Source organism: Pelophylax lessonae (genome assembly GCF_965119305.1).
Source record: "Pelophylax lessonae genome assembly, chromosome: 5".
In the NCBI taxonomy this organism is placed as follows: domain Eukaryota; kingdom Metazoa; phylum Chordata; class Amphibia; order Anura; family Ranidae; genus Pelophylax; species Pelophylax lessonae.
The window spans coordinates 189,008,059-189,024,502 of record NC_138772.1 but is presented as its reverse complement, the minus strand read 5'-3'; the positions used below and the strand labels follow the sequence as shown (position 1 = coordinate 189,024,502).

Below are 16,444 nucleotides of genomic sequence, written 5' to 3'. Positions count from 1 at the left end.
AGAGCAACAATTCTTTTTTTCAGATCCTCAGAGAGTTCTTTGACATAAGGTGCCTTGTTGAACTTTCAGTGACCAGTATGAGAGAGTGAGAGTGACAGCACAAAATTTAACACACCTGCTCCCCATTCACACCTGAGACCTTGTAACACTAATAAGTCACATGACACTGGGGAGAGAAAATGGCTAATTGGGCCCAATTTGGACATGCTCACTTAGGGGTGCACTCACTTTTGTTGCCAGCAGTTTAGATATGAATGGTTGTGTGTTGAGTTATTTTGATGGGACAGCAAATTTACACTGCTTTACAAGCTGTACGCTAACTACTTTACATTGTAGCAAAGTGTAATTTCTTCAGTGTTGTCACATGAAAAGATATAATAAAATATTTACAAAAATTTGAGGGGTGTACTCACTTTTGCGAGATACTGTAGATCTGTAACAGATCTGTCTGCTACTTAATGTGATGCATGAAATTCCTGACATTATAATGGGGCAAAAAACTTTAATACCCCAAACTGTTTACAAAAAATATGATAATTAAATTAAAAACAATACATTTTTTTTTTTTTTTTGTTTTCAGATATTGAAGTTGTACTAAAGCATGTCATTCTATACTGTGCCGTAAAGGCACTCACTGGAAGGTGTTTACATAAGGATCCTCTGTGTGGACGGCGTGCGCGCTGTGTAAACATGATCAGAAGTGACATGATCCTCGCACCGGAGAACCCTTGTCCAATAGACATTGCAGTGTGCATGTGTGTCCCTTATTCTAATTAAACTGACGTGTGCTGTCTTGGGAGCTACTGTTAATCACTGAATTGGGAGGAGGTTTAGAGGTTGTTCTTTTGAACGTTTACAGATTGGACACTACCTGTCCATGTTGGCGCAGGCAGCATTATCACATTAGTAGTCCAAATCCCAGGAGCACGCATGAAAGGATGGCTCCATAAGGTACTGTAGGGAAAAGGAGGCAATTTATTTGAGGAAAGTGAGGCCAGCAATTATGGGCAGTAAAGAACAGCAGGAAAGGCAACATTTGACACAGGAAAAGCTTACTGACCAGCAACTGAACTTAATAAAAAAAAAAATAGAGGTTTTAATATCAAAATAGTAAATTAATATCACACTAAATATAACAGTATTATAAGCTTACTTTTGCATGCGCTTTTAGTATGTGCACTTATGTCTTAGCCTCAGGTGCACACCCCTTGACAGTAACATAGTCAGCATTCCCAGCACTATATGCCTTGTGTTGCAGAACACAGGAATGCATAGGAGTCTTAAGGGAAAGATTATGGTTTAGTATGCAGGCATGCCGTGTGTCTGCATGGTAGCTTGTAGTCAACAGAACAGCATAGTCTAAGCTGACGACGCTGCTGCTGCATAGGCTAACAAAATGAAAGTGTTTTTACCTTAGGGGAGGAAGTCCCTTACTGCTAGTATCAATGGGTATCGATGTACCAGAAAATAACTCTCTCAACATAACTTGACCTCTTCTCACCCAGCTCTGGTGTACCTTTAACAGGGTCTTTACTCCAGGTAGTGGTAAGGACCAGCTAATCGTGTGACCACTGTGACTGGGAGCTGGTTCCACTTGGAACCATATTTACAGAGAGTAGCGCACACATTCAAAAGAAATGACTATCAAATATAAAGGCAAAAAGTGGGGATTTGGTCCCACCATATGGCCATATCGTGCTCAAGCCCACGACTACGTCAAAGTACCCCATTGTCACTGGGTCCTACACTATCCATAAAAAGAAGGATGAATCCAACCTCTCACCATTGGAGATGCTTACTCCTTACTGGGAGAGATGTGCAACTGCATTATAAGGGACTCCTCCTATATCTGCTTGCTAGTGGACACTGATAGAGTACAGGTGTGGGAGGGTGGGGTGCTCAAACACAGAAGTCTGGTCAGGACCGAATACATAACAAACAAAGAGCTGGTGGGCACACCCTGAACATGCATTTCTAAAGCTGGTGCAGCAATGAACCAAGCGACATGCATATTTACAGAGAATAGCGCACAAATGACTATCAAATATAAAGGCAAAAAATGGGGATTTGGTCCCACCATATGGCCATATCGTGCTCAAGCCCACCACTACATCAAACATCAAACAAACGTTTGTTATGTATTCGGTCCTGACCAGACTTCTGGGGTTGAGCACCCCACCCTCCCACACCTGTACTCTATCAGTGTCCACTAGCAAGCAGATATAGGAGGAGTCCCTTATAATGCAGTTGCACATCTCTCCCAGTAAGGAATAAGCATCTCCAATGGTGAGAGGTTGGATTCATCCTTCTTTTTATGGATAGTGTAGGACCCACTGACAATGGGGTACTTTGACGTAGTGGTGGGCTTGAGCAAGATATGGCCATATGGTGGGACCCAATCCCCATTTTTTGCCTTTATATTTGATAGTCATTTCTTTTGCATGTGTGCGCTATTCTCTGTAAATATGCATGTCACTTGGTTCATAGCTGCACCAGCTTTAGAAATGCATGTTCAGGGTGTTCCCCCTCCAACTCTTTGTTTGTTATCCACTTGGAACCAGTCATTAGCAGAGACTGAGAGCTGTCTTTTATTGCTGGGAGTGAGCACACAGAAAGCTCCCCTACCCATGGTTTTGCAGATGTACAGTGTGTGGGTGTTAAAGCCCAGCTTCTTTTCTGGTGCCTATACACTATATTGTCAAAAGTATTGGGACAAGTGCCTTTACATGCACAGGAACTTTAATGGTACCCCAGTCTTAGCTCGTAGGGTTCAATATTTAGGTAGTCCACCCTTCGCAGCTATAACACCCCCAAATCATCTAGGAAGGCCGTCCACAAGATTTAGCAGTGGGTCTAAGGGAATGTTTGACCATTCTTCCAGAAGTGCATTTGGGGGTCAGGAACTGATGTTGGACAAGAAGGCCTGTCTCGCAGTCTCTGCTCAAATCCATCCCATAGGTGTTCTGTCGGGTTGAGGTTAGGACTCTGTGCAGGCCAGTCAAGTTCTTCCACCCGAAACTCGGTCATCCATTTCTTAATGAACCTTGCTTTGTGCACTGGTGCCTAGTCATGTTGGAACAGGAAAGGAAGAGAAAGTGGCTGCACACCACAGGGGGGCTTGAATGAAGCAATATGTCTTTTATTGACACATGCCCAAATACAAGGTACAGCAGGAAAAATGTAGACGTGTTTCACACAGAATCAGCATGCTTGTGCACTACAAGCCATCCCCAAACTGTTCCCACAAAGTTGGGAGCATGACATTATCCAAAATGTCTTGCTATGCTGACACCCTAAGAGTTCCCTTTACTGGAGCTAAGGGGCCAAGCCCAATCCTTGGAGAAACAACCACACACCATAATCCCCCCTCCACCAAATGATTTGGACCAGTGCACAAAGCAAGATCCACAAAGACATGGATGAGCGAGTTTTGGGTGGACTGGCCTGCCTCAAGTCCTGACCCCAACCCAATAGAGCACCTTTGGGACGAATTGGAGCGCAGACTACGAGCCAGGCCTTCTGGTCCAACATCAGTGCCTGACCTCACAAATCCGCTTCTGGAAGAATAGTTAAACATTCCCATAGACACACTCCTAAACTTTGTGGACAGCCTTCCCAGAAGAGTTAAAGCTTTTATAGCTGCGCAAAGGGTGGGCCAACTCAATATTGAGCCCTACAGACTGGGATGCCATTAAAGTTCATGTGCGTGTCCCAGCACTTTTGAAAATAAATGTGTATGTGTTACGTGGGCAGCAAAAAGTTAAGGGGAGAAAGCTACCAGGAATTAATTTCTTATACATGCACACGTCTCTATGCAAACATCACATTACAGCAGGTCCTGACAGAATGGCACAATCAATTACAGAAAGACGTCTCACCGACTGTCATTCTCTGTGAGAGATCTACATGTGTATTGCCTACCTACTGGGGTATAAATTTGCTAACCTGCAGAGCCAGTAGTAATAATGTCACGCCATACTTGTCTCATTACCTCTGAATATCAGCCTACAGTATTTCTAGTACAATTACAGCTGAAAGATTTTACCAAGCTGCCGTCTTACGGGAATAAATGGGTCATACTGTAAAATCCCTTGGGCTTTACTAACTTCTCTTTAATCTGCGGACTAGTTGATCGTCTCTTAGCTCTCTACTTTTTACAAAACATTTTACAGTACACGCTATTTTAAATGTTGTCTTTTCTTAACAGCTCTTGGTAGTCAAAAAAAAAAAAAGCAAAATGTGCATTTTAAGTTGCGTATTTGTTTCGAGCGCGTAGTCATCCATATCCAAATATGTGTTTTTGTGTTATAGCAGTTTAATCTCTATACATTCTAGCTGAGTGCTCCCAGAAAAATATTTACATCTCACAAATATTGTCCACAGACTCGGTTTACAAAACTAAGCTTCCATGAAATAAATGAGCTACTATAATGGAATATATTCTGAATGCTCAACTATTTTCCATCTGAAGATGTCTTTCTATGGATGAAATCTGAGCACTGTCAGAAATTACTTTTTGGAAACTTTATACATTTCAGAATTATTATAATTAACATGTATATTTAATATTTAATCTGCTCCCTACCGTTTTAATAGAACCAACCTAGAAGTCAGTCAAAGGCATGAGACTCACTCCATCTTTTATCAGCAATACTGTGACAAAGAACAGGCAAATTTGTATCCTGGTTCTTTCACAAGGGTATGCTATGAAAGTGATTCTAAAGTCAGAAGGTTTTTATCTTAATGCATTATATGCATTAGGATGAAAAAAAAAAAACAAAACATTTTGTGTGCAGTAGCCCCCCTAAGAGCCGGTTCACATTAGCGTGACTTGTCAGGCGACTTGTCAGCCTGACAAGTCGCGCTCCCTCGCGTTCCATTGACCGCTACAGGACCCGTTCTAATAGGAGCGACACAAGTCGCTCCGACTTAGGAAAAGGGACCTGTACTATTTCGGGGCGACCTCGGAGCGACTTGCATAGACTTCCATTATGTGAAGTCCCTGCAAGTCGCTCCGAAGTCATGGTGCAATGTAATGTACAAGTCGCCCCCGAAGTAGTAAGGAGTCGTGTCGCCTCAGTGTGAACTGACTCTTATACTTTTTTTGTTGTTTAATTTGTGTTTATTAATTCAACGGGCATATAAACATATACAAAAAGGTATGCAGGTATCAATAAGTGCCGGGTCACACTAGGGCGACCTGTGAGGCGACCTGGTCGCCTCACAGGTCGCCTCCCATAGGGAAGCTGCGGACCCGTAGACATCCAAAAAGAGAGAGACCGCACTCAGAGATGTTAAATGAAAATCCTTAGGACTCCTTTATTCTCCATAAATCCAACAGACAGCAGACAGACAGTGCAATACACGAACAGACGTGTCGGGTTGACGCGTTTCACGATAAAAATCGCTTAATCATAACCACACCTGTGGTTATGAATAAGCGATTTTTATCGTGAAACGCGTCAACCCGACACGTCTGTTCGTGTATTGCACTGTCTGTCTGCTGTCTGTTGGATTTATGGAGAATAAAGGAGTCCTAAGGATTTTCATTTAACATCTCTGAGTGCGGTCTCTCTCTTTTTGGATGTCTACATGCTTGGATGGCGGATCTGACCTGCACCGAGTGCTGAACTTGCACCTGAGCGGCTTTCTTCCTTGTTTTTGCAAGCTGCGGACCCGTTCTAATAGGAGCGACACAAGTCGCTCCGACCTAGAAAAAGGGTCCGGAGCTTCTTTGGGGCGACCCGGAGGCGACCGCCATAGACTTCAATGTTATGAAGTCCGTGGCGGCCGCTCCGAGGTCGCGGCGCGCTGCTCGCACCGCGACCTCGGAGGTCGCGGTGCGAAGTAGCGCCGCTGCAGTGTAAACCGGCGCTAAAACAGAGTGAGATATACAAAAAGTCAGCAACATTGTTAAACACGAGGACTCAGTGTACAAGGTGCAATAATCAGGTATGTCACAAAAAAGTTAACACAGTCCTAAGCAAGGAGCATAACAAAGTGATGAACTGTAGTACAATGGCAGATAGAAAGATTATAGGGAGAGAGTTGGAGGAAAGAGAAGGATGAGAAGAAGAGATAAAGAGAAGAGAAAGAAGGGAGAGTGGGTGCCGGGGTTGGCATTAACATTCCAGAGGCACAAAATGAACGACAGTAATCATATAGGAGAAGAGACATCTCAACCAGGATGGTGGTTCATCAACTATACATTAAGAGGACTTGAGAATCTGGTTATAAACGGGAGAGTTCTTGAGCCCCCCTAATACTTTCCTGAGTTTCATCTTCCTCCAGCGATGTGTACGAGTGCCTCAGCCGTCCGGAACTCTTCCTCCTTGTTTGCTAAGACACAGCAGTGCCACGATTGGCTCCTGCTGCTGTCAATCAAAGTTAGTTAACCAATCAGGAGACAGAGGGGACAGCGCAGAACTGCAGCTCCATGTCTGAATGGACACCCACAGCTGCTGCTCGCCTTTCCTTTGGGGGTGCCTACCGCCTAGGCCCCTGCAGTCTACAAACTATATTGTATGCATAGTGGGTATGGCTGAATAAAGACACCAGTCCATCCAGCTCAAACTGTGTGGGTGTGGATGTGTACGTATTTATGCCTTTACCATTTCCTATATCCCTGTATATTAAATGTTTTTTTTTTTTTTTTTTTTTAAGCTAATTTACATTGTCTGAGGGGGCTAACATTCTCAAACACAAGCTAAACCAATATCTGCAGTTTTGAACACTTCAAGGGCAATTATAATGCAGGACATATTTCCTGATAGGCTCTATTGCCACAAGAGGGTTTTCCATATATACTGTACATGGCAAGAGATAGCATCTCTTTGAGGTATAAAAGGGAACTTTAGTATTCGGCTCAACATGGTGGTACCAGCTAAGTGTCTGGGAAGCCACAGTTGCTGTATACTTCTGCTCGTTCCAATCATGGGCTGTACACGGGTATATGTTGGTACTTGCATAAACACGCATTCATGTTACACAGAAAAAGGCTTATGATAAAAATGTACTTTTATCATAGGCTTTTGTTAATGTGTAATATGAATGTAAGTAAATATCTATTTTTTCACTGTTTGGTTAATATAATAAAACATTTTTGAGATGATACTAATCTATTATGATATAATCTACATAAAATGTATCCATACTCTCCTGAGGAAGTGAATACATTTCACAAATCATATAGAGAAAACACAGTCTTATTATGATTTATGCTGAATTGAACATATACAGTCAGGTAGGATAAAAAGAGGGACTGTAGGCTGAAGCTGTCGTTTTTTACTATTCTCTGTGCATGTTGCATTATGTGGCCTATAAGATTTCATCTATCAATGTATATCTAACATTTTGTAACATACTTTTTGCAATAGGATTTAATGTTTTCTCATTGAAATTGACTTTCTGGATCTGTATCTGGCACCAGGATAGCCCTATATATATATATATATATATATATATATATATATATATGGAATTAATGTAACTTTTAATAGGTGTTGGATTTTCAGCTTTTACAAATTTAACGAGTCGCCAATCTGAGCTGTGGTTTTAGCGTTTCCCATGCAGGGGTTTTCACCATCAAAAACAGATACAGTCAAAATAATACCAAGATACCCGACTCTCTCTTCAGCAGTGCCGCTGCTTAAGCCCCAAACCTTGGCTTTTGGCTTTTAGTTGGTCCCTCAGACTGTCTCACCCAGCTCTCCTGACTCACTGGGTTCTCCTGGCTCTCAGCCTTTAGTTATGGCATCCTACTGCACAAGCCCATGTCCTGGTCTCTCAATAGGGGCTCTCCTAGTACCTGTATGAAGCCCTACTGTCTCCTAGCCTGAGACCTCCTGGCTTTTGGGTGGAGTGCCCTCATCTCCTAGACATTCCAAACCTGTCTCCTGGATGGAGCACACTTGTCTCCTAATGGGAGCTCTGAACTATGCCCAAGACTATCATCAAGGGCTGTGCATACCTGGAGACAAACCCTGCTGGTCTTCAGTAAGACTTGGACAATGGGTTAGGGATTTCTTCTCTCCCAAAGCACTTTGAAACCCCAAAACTACAGAATCTAATCTAGGAATACCAAAATCCAGAAAAAGCTGTACAAACAGTTTTCTAAGCTCATAATTGATACTCCAGAGTCCCGCATTCGGCATACATGCAGATCCTGTGTCTTTTGTACAACCATTTTCACAGTAGCAAGGTCTTGCACTGTCACACAGAGATAGTGCCAACCTCATCATACCCACTGGAGAGTCTTGTGAGTAATATATTAGGACAATTATCTCCTTCAGACAAAAATATTTGGGATCTCTAGGATTAAAAGCTTGAAAGCACAATACTTATAACACTTAAACAGACAATTTTTTGCAAGTATATTTTTTGGATACAACAGTCACCTTGATTTTGAACATTGATGGACAGAAACAACAAAGTTCAAGCATCATCAGGGTGCTGAATCTTTTAATTATTATTTATTTTTTTCAAGACCCTTTTCTGTATTTTTTGTTTTTGATCCTTGTCATTTAGGCCCCTTTCACACATACCGTTCATTTATTCAGTTCAGTCCCATTTTTTTGTCACCAGTTTTTTTCATTCAACATCAGTTTCACATCCGTTTTTCATCCATTGTCATCCATTTTTTATCAGTTTTCCATCTGTTTTTCATCCATTGTCATCCGTTTTTCATCCGTTAGTTATCCGTTTTTCGTCCGATCGGTGTTGTTAACGGATGGAAAATAGGGCTTTCATCCGTTCAAAAAACGGATGTTGACGGAAGCGGATGAAAATGGATGTAAATGAATGATCATCCATCCTTTATTTCATAGGAATGCATTGACGTCCGTTTTTCATCCGTCAACGGATGGATGAAAAGACGGACAAACGGTCCGTATGTGTGAAAGGGGTCTTAATGCGGTCTAAGGCCTTGATTTCTAATTGCCCTATACAAACTTCTATGGGATAAGCTAGTGGATATTTTCAAATTAGTGTGTGGATTATATAAAGGGGTGCTTTTGCACTCCATTTAGTATCAAAAAGCTAAAAGAAGTTAAAAATGTATGCTATTCAAAGCCAAAAATAAAGAAAAAAAAGCAGCCACACAAAATCTGTGTGTCTTCTTCAAACAGGTACCGCAATTGCCTTTTGTTAGAGGGCTTAACGGGCAAGTAAGAATAAAGTGTAAGTACTGAAAGTACATATATCATTTAATACTTTAAATTGGTAGTAAAGTCTGCTTTGTGATTTTTACCTACAGTACTAACACTATATCAACGCTTATCTATAGGTAAAATAATATCTCCTACACTTGCACCGTTTAGGAGATACTTACCCTGGATACACCTGTGCACGTCGTACAGGCAGAGCCCGAGAAACTGGAAGAAAAACCGGGGGAATATAGAAGTCCTGTCAGCGGTGATAGCACACCTCTGGAGGGCTTCGTTCTAAGGTAAGTATTTCATAATGTGCTAATATGCGAGGCATACTAGCACATTATGCAATTGGCTTACAGGTGTTTTTTTTTTTTTTTTAAACTGTATCAGTTTACTACTGCTTTAATATGAAACAGAATCACTGTCTATGTGCATCTGTCTCTATATACATTTTGGTAAAAGAGAGAGTTAAAGAAGGATGACACTACAGGCAATGAAGGAACTACTTTCCCTTGACCTCCAAACATTTCCACTTTGTTAAAAATCAATAGCTGGTCAGAACTATCAACTACTCAACTAACTGAGCCTGTGCTAGCCTGCATAAAATTATGATTTGGTTTGTGAATATCTAGCAGGCTATAAAACGATTTAATAAACACTTTAGTCAGGACTTCATAATATTAGTTTCTTGTTCTGTTGCATTAGCTTTTTTTATAACATAAAACTTTTTTTAGATTGTTGGTTGCGCTTGAAATAGTTAACGATCCTTCCATGACAGGAATAGGACATGAATGTCATAAAAAATCATCACATATCCACTGTATGGCAAATAAACTTATAACAATGATTGTCAGGGAGCTGACAGTTTTGTACTTACAGGCTGCAGAAGATAGATAAGAGATGAATCCTGAATCACTAATACTGGGATGGAGGTGATTTTGACAGCATGATAGAGTGTCTCCACTGAAGCCATAATCTGGTCAAAACGTCCCCCAAGTCCGCCCAGAACAACAATGACATCCACCTTAATAAAGAATATAAAAGTGTGTGAATACACAAGACAAAGATAAATTTGGAAATAACCAAGAACATATCAGAAACAACCATCACAGCTTGACATTTGTTTATTTGATGACTTATTCAAGAAAGCATAAAGAGGGTACATGTCGTTTCCATGGAATGCACAGTAGGGAGAAAGGAAATAAACAAATGTGACATAGAAAAGTAAAGTTTATACCAGTGCAGGTGTATTATGTTGCATTTACTAACATATATTGCTATACTAATATAACATATAAACAAAATGTACATTGCTAATTGCCGTGAAAAAGTTCAGGGAAAATTAATAATTCCATAGAAATTTGGAGAAATACCCTTTGCTTGAATTTAGGCCACACCAGCTACACCCTAAATATTTTCAGCAAAGTACTTTGGGTATACATGGTATGCCTCATTAATTCACCATGGCTTCTGAGTTGTCTAAATTTCCTGGAGCCCTCCCAGTCTGTGTTGGAGCAGCCCTGGCAATAACTCCTATAATAAAACAAAGCCTTTGAACACTGACGCAGGCTTTATCTGTGCATATACTGTAATAATATGATTGTTACATTATATTTAGACCTAATAATACGTGGCATGCTACTATACAGTGCATCTGGAAAGTATTCACAGCATTTCACCTTTTCCACATTTTGTTATGTTACAGCCATATTCCAAAATTGATTCAATTCATTATTTTCCTCAAAATTCTATAAACAATACCCCATAATGAAAACGTGAAAGAAGTTTGTTTAAAATCTTTGCAAATTTATTAAAAATAAAAAACGAAAAAAAATCCCATGTACTTAAGTATTCACAGCCTTTGCTCAATACTTTGTTGAATCACCTTTGGCACCAATTACAGCCTCAAGACTTTTTCAGTATGATGCTATAAGCTTGGCACACCTATTTTTCAGGCAGTTTCTCCCATTCTTCTTTGCAGGACCTCTCAAGCTCCATCAGGTTGGATGGAGAACGTCGGTGCACAGCCATTTTCAGATCTCTCCAGAGATGCACAATCAAGTTCAAGTCTGGGCTCTGGCTGGGCCACTCAAGGACATTCATAGAGTTGTCCTGTAGCCACTCCTTTGTTATCTCGGCTGTGTGCTTAGGGTCGTTTTCATGTTGGAAGGTAACCCTTTGCCCCAATCTGAGTGCTCTGGAGCAGGTTTTCATCAAGGATGTCTCTGTACATCATTGCTGCATTCATCTTTCCCTAGATCCTGACCAGTCTCCCTGTACCTGGCGCTTAAAAGCATCCCCACAGCATGATGCTGCCACCACCATGCTTCCCTGTAGGTATTGTAATGGCCAGGTGATGAGCAGTGCCTGGTTTCCTACAGACATGACGCTTGCCATTCGGGCCAAAGAGTTAAATTTTTGTATCATCAGACCAGAGAATGTTATTTCTCATGGTCTGAGAGTCCTTTAGGTGCCTTTTGGCAAACTCCAGGTGGGTTGTCATGTGCCTTTTACTGAGGAGTGGCTTCTGTCTGGCCCTCGACTATACAGGCCTGATTGGTGGAGTGCTGCAGAGATGGTTGTTCTTCTGAAAGGTTCTCCTCTCTCCACAGAGAAACGCTGGAGCTCTGTCAGAGTGACCATCTAGTTCTTAGTCACCTCCCTGACTAAGGCCTTTCTCTTCCGATCCCTCAGTTTGCCTGGGGGACCTGCTCTAAGAAGAGTCCTGGTGGTTACACACTTTTTACATTTACGGATGATGGAAGCCACTGTGCTCATTGGGACCTTCAATGCTGCATAATCTTTTCTGTACCCTTCCCTAGATCTGTGCCTCCATACAATCCTGTCGCGGAGGTCTACAGACAATTCCTTGGACTTCATGGCTTGGTTTGCGCTCTGACATGCATTGTTAACTGTGGGACCTTATATAAACAGCTGTGTGCCTTTCCAAATCATAGATAAGTATACATGTTCAGCAGTACACCATGGATCTTGCATAGCAGTCCAAACTTTTTATTGCGAAAGGTTCACATCAAAACAGGGTAAGTGCAATGTTTTGGAGCCACGCAGGACCCCTTCGTCAAGATTGCCATGAAGGAGCGCCGCTGCCTATCCATCGGCAGCAGGTACAATCAGAAATGCGTCCCATTTTTGTGACGTCATTTATTCACGATGCCAGGGTTTCCTGCTCTCCAAGCCTCGGTTACGTCTAGTTTGCCTTCCAAGCCTCGTTCCCACTCCTGCTCCATCCACCACTATTGCCAGCATAACGGTGAAGAGGGGACACTGTATCCGATGGCGGTGTCCACAGGATGATGAACACTCCCACCCTGGAACACCCAGGATGGTGCACACCTACCAGTTGTAATCTTGAACCGATGTGAGTGCTTATTACATCTTAATAAATGTACTAAACTCTATACTTAGAGGAGCCTCTTCTTTCTTTTTATTTCCAGCTTTGTTGGAACCTTTGGCTTATTGGTTCATTTGATGGCAGCCCTACATGTTGGACATTTTTACCATGCATAGACTATTATGGACTTTTTCTATATTGTGCAGCTGCTGCGTCTGATTCATGTTTATTAAACAAAATGAATGCTTTTCTGTGGGTGTAGAATTCTATCTGGTTCACGATTAGTACATCCTACACAACACCAGCGCTAGATTTTTGCATAGCCATCCTAGGCCATGGCCTAGGGCTGCCAGCTGCCTATACCTAATGTTAGTAACTGCCAGTAGAAAATTCATACTAAAAAACATTTCTAGGCTGATGACCTGATATAAATTTAAACTTGCTACGTCTTCATTAATGTATATGCACAGTTTCTAAATTTTTGCTGGTGTAAAATTTAATCTACTCTGGGTCTCACTGCTGGGACAAGGTCATACAATACACAGCACAAAGATGCCAAACTGTGACACCCCCCCCCCCCACCTTTATTAAGCATGCGTTTGTGTCTGTTCAAAACAAGAACACTTTTAAAACCACTTATAAATAAAATAAGCTTAATTAGGTCAAAACAGAGTTCGTCCACAGCTGCCCTTTCTTGTCCCAGCCATGAGTGTATACTGTACAACTTAAAAATTATAGAGGGCCTCAAAACTCCCAGAATTTGCATCAATGGCTGCAATAATAGCCTCCACATTTTGTCAGAGAACACAGTAATAGACTCCTAAATGGTTTCTGTGAACAAAATAATACCCTCCATTTGTGTCAGTGGCGGTGCTAATTATCCCCCACACATTGGTAGTCATGGCAGTGTTGTTAACCCCTCCTCCCACTGCACAGGTGCTCAGTTGTGGTGCTATTTAACCCACCTATTTGTGGTGAATACAAATAAAATTAAAGCCCCCCGAACAGGGGTTACTTACCTGATCCCCGGTTTCTCTTTTCTTCTCAACAATGCTGGGGTTTTACTTGCACTGTCAGGCAAAGCTCACTCTGCCGGACAGTGTATTCTATTGTACTGCTAAGTGCTGGAAAGCATTTCAGCACCCCAATGCTGCTCTGCTGGTGGGTGCAGCTCACTATGCATTGCTCCAGCATGAAATCACATAAACCCTGTGGCTAGGGCAACTTCTCTGCCTGTCCCCATCTTCCTGGCTCTACTAGGTCTACATCACTAGAACCTATGTGCTAGAAGCGTAGAATGAATGTTTGCCTTACTCATCAGTACCATTCTCTCTGCCCCCTGTCTAAGCATGTCTTGTGCGGCTATGATATTTGATTATGTAAGTCTCATGCTAAGGCTAACCAGTCGACTAGGGTAAAAGGGAGATGCATAAGACAGTTTGCCTACGGACACGGGCAGAATAAATCTGGCCCTGTCCAGTATTAAATACTCTATGCTCAATCAACTTCTTTTGTTATAAACACATCAACTACGGGTACAGCACCAAATGTAAAAATCCTGAACACAGAACTGTGATTTAACTCAGCACAGTAGTGTGGACATTTCCTCACTTTTACTCCCAGGGTAGCCACCAGTCTTGGGTTGCACTTCAGTATATTGTTAGCCAGAGAAGTGGCGCACTATAGTGCACTATACTGTAGGTAATATTTCCACATAATAGAAGAGGTTTGTGACATCAGCGGGGGGTTTTTAATTCTTTATTTATATTGTAACATTGCAAAAATAACATCCAGAGTTGCCAGATACACATACAAGGATTACGCTGTAGTGAAGAATGGTTGAATTTTGATTTTTTTTTTTTACCTACAGTGCACTTTCACCCCCTTCCTGCCCAGACCGATTTTCAGCTTTCAGCAATCTCACACTTTGAATGACAATTACTCAGTCATGCAACACTGTACCCATAAAAAATTGGTGTCCTTTTTATCACACAAATAGAGCTTTCTTTTGATGGTATTTAATCACTGCTGAGTTTTTTATTTTTTGTGCTATAAATAAAAAAAAGACTGAAAATATTGTGAAAAAACACATTTTTCTTTGTTTCTGTCATAAAATTTTGCAAATTAGTAATTTTTCTTCACAAATGTTGGCAAGAATTTATACTGCTACTTATCTTTGGTAAAAATAACCCAAATAAGTATATATTATTTGGTCTTTGTGAAAGTTATAGAGTCCACAAGTTATGGCGCTAATCATTGAAAATTTATCACACTTGATCACACCTGATGTACTGAAGGCCTATCTCAATTCTTGAGACACTAAAAAGTCAGGAAATTACAAATACCCCCCAAATGACCCCTTTTTGGAAAGTAGACATTCCAAGGTATTTAATAAGGGGCATGGTGAGGTTTTTGAAGTTGTAATTTTTTCCCACAATTCTTTGCAAAATGAAGATTTTTTCTTTTTACAAATTGACGAATTAACAGGTTATTTCTCTCACACAGCATATGTATACTTGCAACTACACCCCAAATCACATTCTTCTGAGTATGGCGATACCACATGTGTGAGACTTTTTCACAGCCTAACCACATACAGAGGCCTAACATCCAAGTAGCACCGTCTGGCATTCTAGGAGCATAAATTACACATATAATTTAATGACAACCTATCGCACTTTTGAAGGACCTGGAGCAACAGGCCAATGGAAACCCCCATAAAATGACCCCATTTTGAAAAGCAAACACCCCAACGTATAATTTTTGAGGCATAATGAGTCTTTTAAACGTGTCATTTTTTTCCACAAGTTTTTGGAATCTGTGGAAAGAAAATGAAAATGCATTTTTTTTACACAAAGTTGTCAATTTATCAAATATTTCCAACACATAGCATGTACATAGCAAAGATTGCACCCCAAAATACATTCTGCTACTCCTCCTGAGTATGTCAATACCACATGTGTGAGACTTTTTCACAGCCTGGCCACATACAGAGGCCTAACATCCAAGTAGCACCGTCTGGCATTCTAGGAGCACAAATTACACATATAATTTCCTGACAACCTATCGCAACTTTGAAGGCCCTGGAGCACCAGGACAATGGAAACCTCCATAAAATGACCCCATTTCGGAAAGCAAACAGCCCAACGTATAATTTTTGAGGCATAATGAGTCTTTTGAATATGTAATTTTTTTCCACCTGTTTTTGGAAAATGTGGAAAGAAAATGAAAACGCATTTCTTTTACACAAAGCTGTCCATTTATGCAATATTTCTAACACATAGCATGTACATAGCAAGAATTGCACCCCAAAACACATTCTGCTATTCCTCCTGAGTATGGTGATACCACATGTGTAACACTTTTACACATCCTGGCCACATACAGAGGCCCAACATCCAAGTAGCAGTTTACACAAAGTTGTCAATTTATCCACTTTAAGACTGGGCCTATTTTTGACTCTTGGTGTTTACAAGCTAAAATAATTTTTTTTGCTAAAAACTACTTAGAACCCCCAAACATTATATCTTCTTTTTTTTTAGCAGAGACCCTAGAGAATAAAATGGAGATTGTTGCAATATTTTTATCACACCATATTTGCGCAGCAGTCTTCCAAATGCAATTTTTTTGAAAAAAATTCACTTTTTTGAATTAAAAAATAAGAAAACAGTAAATTTAGCCCAATTTTTTTCCATAATGTGAAATATGTTACGTCGAGTAATTAGATACCCGACATGTCATGCTTCAAAATTGCGCACGCTCGCGGAATGGCGCCAAACATTGGTACTTAAAAATCCCCAAAGGCAACATTTTAAGAATTTCTACAGGTTACCAGCTTAGAGTTACAGAAGAGGTCTAGGGCTCAAATTATTGCTCTCGCTCTAACGATCGCGGCGATACCTCACAAGTGTGGTTTGAACACCGTTTACATATGTTGGCGGGA

The 16,444-nt window shown here is 41.0% G+C and overlaps 1 protein-coding gene across 1 annotated transcript in view; it reads right to left on the bottom strand.

The window, feature by feature from the left end:
* Positions 1-16,444, bottom strand: part of TPK1 (thiamin pyrophosphokinase 1) — an 846,565-nt gene that overhangs the window by 403,450 nt on the left and 426,671 nt on the right. Inside the window, exon 7 of the mRNA XM_082257543.1 lies at positions 10,027-10,173. Within this exon, the coding sequence (XP_082113669.1) occupies positions 10,027-10,173 (147 nt within the window). The remainder of the gene's footprint in view (positions 1-10,026; positions 10,174-16,444) is intronic.